The sequence below is a fragment of the Mytilus trossulus genome, chromosome 8, assembly GCF_036588685.1.
Source record: "Mytilus trossulus isolate FHL-02 chromosome 8, PNRI_Mtr1.1.1.hap1, whole genome shotgun sequence".
Classification (NCBI taxonomy): Eukaryota; Metazoa; Mollusca; class Bivalvia; order Mytilida; family Mytilidae; genus Mytilus; species Mytilus trossulus.
The window spans coordinates 36,672,984-36,683,033 of NC_086380.1; the positions used below are offsets into that span (position 1 = coordinate 36,672,984).

The 10,050-nt window shown below is 30.8% G+C and overlaps 1 protein-coding gene across 1 annotated transcript; it reads right to left on the reverse strand.

Annotated features, from left to right (window-relative positions):
* Window positions 1-4,585, reverse strand: LOC134727624 (multiple epidermal growth factor-like domains protein 10). The gene is made up of 3 exons (XM_063592006.1): window positions 4,479-4,585; window positions 4,304-4,383; window positions 1-197 (listed from the first exon to the last, which is right to left on the reverse strand). Exons 1-3 carry the CDS (start codon window positions 4,583-4,585, stop codon window positions 1-3), a joined length of 384 nt encoding a protein of 127 aa, XP_063448076.1.
* Window positions 4,586-10,050: the final 5,465 nt, after the last annotated feature.

Here is a 10,050-nt window from a genome sequence, read left to right on the forward strand (position 1 = left end):
CTAACATTTTTTTGCTTTTAGTCCTATGTTACCTTGATCACATTTGTTTCCTGTATATCCAACTGGACAGATACATCCGAATATATGGTGGCATTCTTGAAGTGAACTGCAATTGCATTCAGCTTTGCACTGTTTACCATAATAACCTTGTGGACAGTGATCCTCACATGACTTCCCGTAAGTTCCATCTGGACATGCTGCAGACAAGTAATCAAGTCATTTATTTGTAATGTTAGTGCAGTTTTAACTCTTTATATGCTTAGTTGCAATTGCATTTAGCAGTGCAATTTATACCACAATAACCAGTTAAACACTGATCATTACATGACTTCCCATATGTACCCGTGGACATGCGTAAAAAGTAAATTATAGTTGGACTGTATTGAACTTACAGTTTTAACTCTTCCTTTTCCCTGTTCATGATCGAATTATTAAAAAAAAATGGATCAACATAACAAAATATTAAAATAAGTCGTCATCCACCTCAAGAGGCAACCAAACCTTTAAACAAAATTGTAACATAAATTGGATTTTTCCTTTGATGTTTAAATGAAATAATTTGCTTAAAAAGTGTGTTGAGGTAAAACCATGGTATATTTATCTGCAATTTGATGTCGTACCATACTTTGCTAATTAAATATGCAACTCAACAAAGAAGGCGGAGATTAGCTATGGTACAACGTATTCATTTACTAACTATAGAAGAAGGAATAATAATCAGCTACAATAATTCGTGAAAAAACATGATACTTTTTGCGGTCAAATAGAGGGGAGTACACTATCTGTGTTCCTGGATCCGCCTCTGTTTAATGTTTTATCATTATAATTTTGTGTTAATAAATAATTTATAATATAATAAAATAACGGAAAAAGAATCAGTTTGTCCAAAAAATTTAAATGTATAAATATGAATATTTCAATGCGATAATAAACCAGTAAAATATGATTAATTTGTATGATATTTAAAAAAAAAATAAAAAAAATCCCAACTCTTATCGTCATTAGAATAATTCTTTAATCCTTTTCGTTGGAATTCGACATTTTTGTTTAATTTCTGAGGACATAATGAAATAACCTGGGCATACGATCATATGCGGGTCGCAGAACTAAAAATAATCGGTAATATCCGACATTTTCTTCACTTTCTGCATTTTGTTCGGCTGAATTAAATTGAATATTGAGTATTGAATTTTAAACCTGGTGCCTGTTGTTAGCTATTACTCATGTGTTTCTTAGTCTAATATATTCTCCTATTTATTTGTATTGTAGTCCTGTTATAGTATTTTGTCATTTTAATGTTATATTTACATTGCCATTAAAGCGGGAGGTTTGGCATGCCACAAAACCAGGTTCAACCCACCATTTTGTTCTTTAAAATTGTCCTGTGCCAAGTCAGGAATATGGCCATTGTTATATTATAGTTCGTTTCTGTGTGTGTTACATTTTAACGTTGTGTCGTTTGTTTTCTCTTATATTTGAGTGTGAATTCACATTACTATAAGACGTGTCACGGTACTTTTCTCTCCCTAATTAAATAATTTTGTTTTGATGTTATATTTGTTATTCTCATCGGATTTTGTCTACAGTGACTGCTAAGTCCGTTTCTGTTTGTGTTACATTTTAATGTTGTGTTGTTGTTCTCCGCTTATATTTAATGCGTTTCCCTCAGTTTTAGTTTGTTACCCCCATTATTTTTGTCCATCGATTTACGAGTTTTGAACAGCGATATACTACTGTTGCCTTTTCTTAAATGAAATACACAGAAGATCATTTACGAGGCACAAAAGTGACTTGCGCGAGCTTCCATTTTATTAAAATAAAAATAAAACTGTAACGTGATCAATTTCCAATTTTAGTTCAATGTCTTCAAGCTGTCAATCATTTTATTTATATTACAAATGCTATATACCATGTGTTTAACTAATTAACGAATTTAAACAAACTCATCCTTCGGATTCGTTTGTTTAAATATGGTAACTCGTAAGAACCATGGTAAGTAGTACTTTTTCAAATGGGATATATTTACAATCCTTTAAGAATGACTTTATTGTGAATTAATATTGATTCACTGTTAGGGTATTTGCGTCGGAACAAAAGCCCCACATTCATTTTTTTCCAATCAGCTGTTTTTGACATGATACAGTCCTTTTAAAGTTAACAATACGAACGATGCCCGAACCATGTACGGACGATGCCCGAACCATGTATTGACGATGCCCGAACGATATACGTAGTACGCTTTTTGAACGGTGTACGAATGCAAACGAAATGCTGACCGAACTTTGTACGAACGACACCATGTACAATAAACCATACCATCAACAATAACATAAGCGACCTTTTATCGTACATCGTATGACTTTGCGTACATCGTTTCATTTAGCGTATTCCGTATCGTTTAGCGTATATCGTATCGTTTAGCTTACATTGTTTCTTAGCGTGCATAGTTTCGTTTAGCGTATGTATTTTTTTTTTTATTAAATATAAAATATGAATTGTGTTCTGTTAAATCTTTTTATTTATATGCGTAGAATTTAGATTGGATGCATGTTTCAGTTTTAAATAAATAATTTAATAAATAATAATTTAATCTGACTCCATGTTGATTCAACATTCTATACATAAAAAACTTGCAAAATAAACACTGAAATAAATTTAAACAAATTAAAAAAATACAATTATGATTTTCTTGGCGATATAAATACGAACTTGGTGAATGTGCCAGTAAACTGCAGTCTGCAGAGTATTCAGTCAACAATTTTTGAAAATAGCCTAAGGTATCACCATTTTCCCCCAAGAAACAATTTATTTTAGATTGAATTCAGAATTTATCTAATCTTTTATAGCATGTATTTTAAAATCAAACGAATAGCAGTGTTATCTATATGTCGTAATTGAACCATGTTATTTATCATTATAGATTTTTTTTATTCATTTTAAAATCAAACGAAAAAAAACCCAAATATTCGAGAAATTTCAAATAAAAACTATTACTCATTTTGTGCCTCATCAACTCCAAACATGAATCCCTATCAACAAACGATTGTGTATTATTTTACCTATAAATGCACTTGAATTTAAACCATAATCAAGAATTGTCCGGCAAAAAGCTAGACCGTTTCCCTCTATTCTATAATTGTCTTATACCATTTTCCTCTGTTCTTTATTTTACCCGTTATTCTCTGTTATAATATTACATTTTATTTTTTATTTTTCCCCCTGTATCTATACCTTCTTTATTCAGAGCAACCCAACCTAAATATACACATGATACACACGGTTTATATATCATCGCTTGCGCCGTAATACACATGTATGAAAACATGTATTTTGCGTTAAATGTGCACTAAAGCCAGGGATTCGTAATATTCAAAAATAGTTCTGAAACGGTTGATAGACTGTAAAATGTCTGAATGGAAATATAACTATTATGTTCACTGTGCGATTATGAAATGGGCTATATTTGGACATCCGTCTGTCTGTCCCGCTTCAGGTTAAAGTTTTTGGTCGAGGTAGTTTTTGATGAAGTTGAAGTCTAATCAACTTGAAACTTAGTAAACATGTTCCCTATGATATGATCTTTCTAGTTTGAAGTAGTAGGGGTTATGATCTTTTCGTATATTTTATAATGTTATATTACTAAACCTCTTACGGGTGGTGGGGGATGGATTTTCATATGATGAAGTCGTTATATTTTAATCAGGTTTATTGATGAGGCTTAGAGCTGAAATGTCAATAACTGCTTGTAGTCCGTTGTAAAATGTATGTTCATAATTGTCATTTTGCTAAGTTTCTTCTGTTCTTCTTAACATCGGACTCGGACTTTTATTGCAATGAGTTTTACTGTGCGTATTGGTGTGTTATTGTTTTTCCCACTTTGTCTAGAGGTATATCAAGGGAAGGGTTAGATTAAAAGATACATGTTTAATTCTGCCGCATTTCTTACGTCTAATCAAATTCAGGAACATTTCGTAACAGTCAAACAATTTGAAATGGTGTCAGTAAAAAGTACGAAGGGATGATTTCAACTTCACCATTTGGAACTGTTTATAATATTTTGCAACAGCAAATTTTGATAACACAAATCAGATGTACCGGATACTGCGTTGACTGTGATACCCTCGGGGAGTAGCAGTCCTCCAGCAGAGCCATCGAACCAGTGATAGTAACAACATTAATGATGCCAATGTTTCTGAACTAGATACGCATAAAAAGCCTGTATATATGTCTTTTGTTTTTTACTTGTTATAATTTTTTCCTAATTAATTTCAGTATTTAGATTTGTTCAAATATTTGTACTCACGTTCACAGGTGCCATACTTTTCGATGAAGTCAGGACAACAATTCACTGTGAATGCGTCTTTAGAAATGTTAAGAATATGACTGAAAAATATATATGAAAAGCAATAGAAAAACATCCAAATTGGAATAACACAATAAGACAATGATTTTAAAACTGAATTAGGCAAAACACATACTGATCTACAGGTGACCATTTTACAGGACATACATTCTTTGAGGACGGACTCAGAGTGCTGGATATCTGAAACAAATGATATGTTGTAACTATGTATAAGAAACGCATGTTTAGAACAAAACATACGGAAATAATCCTTTATAACACATTTCTATTATACATGTATTTGAAATATAATATAATCTAATACTTCCTTTTTTCTAATTAAAGCACATCCTGTAAAGCAAACTTATTGACCAACCAAGGGCAATGATTTGCACAAACATCCACAATCATATATTTTTATTCTTCAAATTTGTTTAAAAACGCGTTTCCACTAAAAGTCGCGACGCTTCAATTATGTTAAGTTAATGAAAGATTTGATTGGTTACAATATACAAAGATATAGACAATGAACATTGAATATGCGAAAAAGTTTCAAATGCAACTTAATTTGGGGTTAATTGCAAGTATCATTTTAAACCACAAAAAATTGCTTCAAATTTCAATTTTATTAACCATGAACTATTATTACTGTAATTCGTGATCATTGAGTTATTTGTGTATACAAGTTATACCTGTACACGACATATACATATACACACCATATTCTTTTTCAATTGAGTACTTATAATACATAAATAAAAGATTTCCGATTGTATATAGGGTTATTGTTTACATTTAACTCCAGTTTAATATAAGTGCACTTCCCTGAATGATCATGTCAACAACAATCGATCACTGGCTGTATAAAAGAAGAAGAAAGCAGCGGTATAAAAAAAAGATACATTAGTCCTTTATATCCAAAAGGATAAACTGACCCTTACACCAATCATCATCATCAAGAAAGATCGACATTCAGAACCTATAAAGGTAAAAAAGAAACTGCCAACACCATGGCAAAAAAATTAAAATGTACACAACCCCATCATATCCATAATATCTGAGACGACAAATATGTTACATCGTGCACAAAACTCTTTTCTTAAAAAACACATATTAGCAACTTTACCTGACCATATCGGGAAATAGGTATTTAATCGGATCTTATCACGTACTTGTGATTTGGTAAAACTGGTTTTGATATAAATATACGAAGAAATGTCGAAATGTTCAGGACTTTATTAAATCCGTATTTCGGTAGGATGGTGCAAGCATACGATTTTTATTGCGTCTTACACTTTGAGAAGCGAATACTCTTTATCTACTTTATTGAAATATTGTGTAAAAACGTTAATGTTTAGCTTTGAAAGTCAAGTGGCTCGAGCATTTTTCTGAGGAAGCAATTTTTAATTGTAGCTTATACAACGTTAAAACAATTATCCGCTATAAACGAATTTGACTTTTTACAAATATAAGGACTTAGTTAGCTAAATCTACAAATTTTATTAGATATTATTATTTTTTATTGCAACAGATTAATATGCTACATATATTACCCTATGCTACTACTGCATATAATCAGCCTTTTTGTAAATGCATCTTGCAGGTGTGGTCTTATTTAGGTCAGATCAAGGAGGGGATATGTAAGTGGTGACGATCGGAGGAATAAAGTTAATCCTATTACGACAACAAAATATCGTATTATCGATGCAAGTAATGTTGAAGTGTTTCATGATAAGTTTTCAATCATTTAACGAGTGATAAAAAAGATAGGTTCTCAATGCAAAACAGTGTTTTCATTCGAAAAAAGAGGCTATGTACGTAGGGTTTTAGTGATGTTTCATAATACGTTTATCTTGAGGAAAAGAGCTTTGAAATATAATCATTAATAGAAGTATCTCCCGAGGGAATTAAACATGTATCTATAAATGAAGCAGACTGAGTCATTCGTTTATAATTTCTTAAATCAGTTAGAATGACTACACCAATGCGTGAAATATGATGATGATTAAAGCAAACACCGTAAGTATTTTGTTAAATGCCTTGGATGGATTTAATATAGAACTCTATGACCGTTTCGAACTGGGAAAAATAGAAGTGGGACGTTCCTTTGACAACCATACTTCATCATCCTATCTATCATACACTCTTGTCTCCCATATGTCTAACATTGAAAATTACTATAAAAATGTATCTACAATGCGAACTCAATATCCTTGAAAATTTTATATCATTATAAAAAAGATGAACACTGAATAATAAAAGTGGGTTTTAATCACTTACAAAAAAAACTTGACCAAACAAAAGACCAACAGATCTTTAACAGACGTTTTCAAATAGACTGAGTCTAGACCAGTGTAGATAGTTTAGGACAGATTGAGACACATTGAGCATTTGTCGAGACCATATTACACATTTATATTACATCAAGATAATCGAGTTCTATATAATTTTTATTAGGAAAAGAGCTAATTCGAGTACAGTTAAATACTATCGAAATTATGTCTTGTCAAGTAAAATAATTATATGTGCTTCACCAGTAAAATATGGTCTTTGAGCAGTTTGTGGTTTCTAAATTTTACATTTCACTGGTTTTTTGTTATTTGGCGAGCATTTGGAATATGTTCCTTTTAGTTTTTGTCGTGACCGCAACCTCTGTCCAGGAAGCTCGACATGTGGATAGTTATCCGACAGCGCATTACAAAACGTCTTTTATAAAGCTTATGATTTTGATAAGAAGAATACATGGTTACTTAATACTTTGTATGTATATACCTTATTTTATTCCGTCTGTCATATCCATTGTCCTAGAACTCATTTTCTGATTTACTTGAAAAAGTGTTAAGATTAATTTTCAGCATTTTAAATTTCTCCCTTATCATGAGTTATAGGATAACTATATTTAGTATGTGCGTACATTGCAAGGTCCTCATTGCCATTGGACAGTTGTCACTTGACTCCGACCTTAATTTAAAGATCAATAAACAAGGGCAAGTTTTCTTGGTCAATTTTATATCTCAGATACTGTTATCAATAGCTTTACTCTATTTTGTGTATGAAGTTATTGTAAGGTGTACCTGCATGTTCAACTAGTAGATGTCATTTGACATTGGCAACCGTTTCATGGTTCAGTGGTTAAAATTCATTTTTTTTTTGTTTCGTCTGTTTTTCTTATATTGTATGCAATAGAGCAACTAATTTTGGTGAATGAAAATATTATACAATGTAGATATTAGTCATGTTAGTCGGGCAAGATTTATTTTACCTTGACCTCATTTTTTTCGGATTATTGCCTAATGTTGAGGTTTTCTTTTTTTGGTATGATTTTTCAGTAACATAAACAATAATATTTCGTGTATGTAATGATTTAATTGTAAGGTGGATATGTCTGTCTGGTAACTATCATCTGACCATGATTTAATGTTCATGATTCATAGGTGAATCTTAAGTTTTCCTGGTTAAGTGTCTTTCGTAGATATAAATATACACAATACACAATACACAATAGACACAATATGCAATAGGTCAACTATATCAAAAGCATGCAATAATTGTAAGGTTTACAGGTGTCTTATCTCGGCTTGATATTCATAGTTCATTGATTAATGTAAAGGTTTCCTGGTTAAGATTAGTTCTTAGATGTTCAATAGGTCAACTATATTTAAAGCATATTTGGTGTATGGTGTACATGCATTCCTGATTTGGTTTATCTGATGTTGTCTACCTTTTTTATATCATGTTATTTTTATTTGTTAGGTGTAGTGAAGCTTTATGTTAACTATCAACTTAATATCGATGGTCAGTTAAAAAGGCGGTACCTGTCAGTGGTGCACTCTTGCATTTGTCGTTATAGAAACAATATATCTTTTTAAGTATGATAATTTGTTAATTGTAGTACTAAGAACATAAAGTTGAACCACTCTAGAATAACTTATGTTAAAATTTAATTTCCTATATCATGTTTATTCACGTGGTCCCTGATTGGCATTAACGGAAATACATACATTAATGTTATAATAGTCAATTGACCTACTAAAACAGACAGGAAATCGTAGGTCATATAATTGTCACAGTTGTAAGTATTCAAGGACCAAAAGTTATATATTGTATGTTGACATGCAATATTTCTTCAATATATTTTCAAATAGGATCACATGTACAAGGTCCGTTTAAAATGTTTTGATTCTTATTGTTCAATTTCGATCCATAGCATTTATTGATCTCACCGACTGAGATAAATTTAGCCATATTTTGTTTAATCGACCTATTTAACTTATAGAGGGCAAAAAGTTGAATTGTCATGCTGTTTTGATGCAATTTAATTCTTTGTTATCTGTTATTCTGAAAGTATATATCTGATGTTAGCTTGTATTGTTTTATTACTTGTTATCTGTTATAGGACTGTTATTTTTTTGTAAACTGTTATTGTGAGAATGCATTTGGTGTTACATGTTAATGAAAATTGGAATGTGTTCCATTGACATCATATTTTGGATCTTACAAATAGTAATAAAGTTGTTCTTATTCGCAAAATGATACCAGTTACATAGATATCACATATTATCACATAAACTTATTTAAATCAGTCAGGTCCAGAACCATTCCAGAATATCTTAGTATAATGCTTATTAGTATTTTCCATTTTCAATAAACATGTTTTCAGAGTTACATTGAATTAATTTACTCCATGTATTATAGAATGTTTTGTACAACCAAATTAAACGTAAGTCAGAATTATAAAACAAAAAAATGTAATAACACATGTTATATATATATATGTTTTCATATGTTTTTCATGTGTTTTTCATATGTTCAAAAACATATGTCAAACGTATGTTGAGAACCACTCATGAAAAACATATGTTTTTACTACATATGATAAACACATGTTTTTAAAAAATCATATGATAAACATATGTTAAACATATGTTTTTCATTCCATCAAATCATATGATTTCATATGAGGATCTCAACATATGTTTTTCATATGTTTTTTTTTTTCTAATTTGATACTCATAATGATATAAATATGAATTTCATGTGAGAGTAAATATGAAATTACATATCTATTCAATAGAAAGCATACCTTTAAAGTACAAGTTAAGTTTTAGACACTGTATATAGCATGCCATGTACTTGAACAACACATGGAAAATATGAGATATAATTTCTAAAGCACTGACAATCATTTTAACTGTCAGACATTATGGTCACCTTGAAATTTCTTGAAAGCTGACTTTCATTTGACTTACTCATAGCCATGTCCAAGCAACTTTTGAGAAGCAAAATTTCTCACAAAATCATTATCAACAGAATTATAATCAAGCATGCAAGAAATACATCTAGCTGTCTATGTACCTTGAACTTGTAAGTCGAATAACAAAATGATTAATAAGGTTGAAAGAAATTATAAATTCTATAAACTGGTCCATCATAGCTTGCTAATAAGTTGGTTTTTACTCCCATTTCAAGGCCATATAATTACTAATAATCACTTGAGTTGTATCATTGGCAATCATCTGTACCAGTTATCTTATATAACTCTACACTTCGTATTGAGGACTGTATCTTGAACTATATTGTGACTTGGATGGAGAGTTGTCTCATTGGCACTCATAGCACATCTTCTTATATGTCCTAAATGTGAATATCTTATATCACTATCAAATGTCACATTGGTTGATCTGTGCTAATTAAAAACATACAAATTT

What these genes read in the sequence shown, in the direction of transcription:
- LOC134727624 (XM_063592006.1), bottom strand. Translation starts at nt 4,585, where the DNA reads ATGCGTTTCTTATACATAGTTACAACATATCATTTGTTTCAGATATCC. An exon ending in AAATGGTCACCTGTAGATCA is followed by an intron (nt 4,384 to 4,478) that starts GTATGTGTTTTG and finishes TATATTTTTCAG; the next exon opens with TCATATTCTTAACATTTCTA. An exon ending in AAAGTATGGCACCTGTGAAC is followed by an intron (nt 198 to 4,303) that starts GTGAGTACAAAT and finishes ACTTGTCTGCAG; the next exon opens with CATGTCCAGATGGAACTTAC.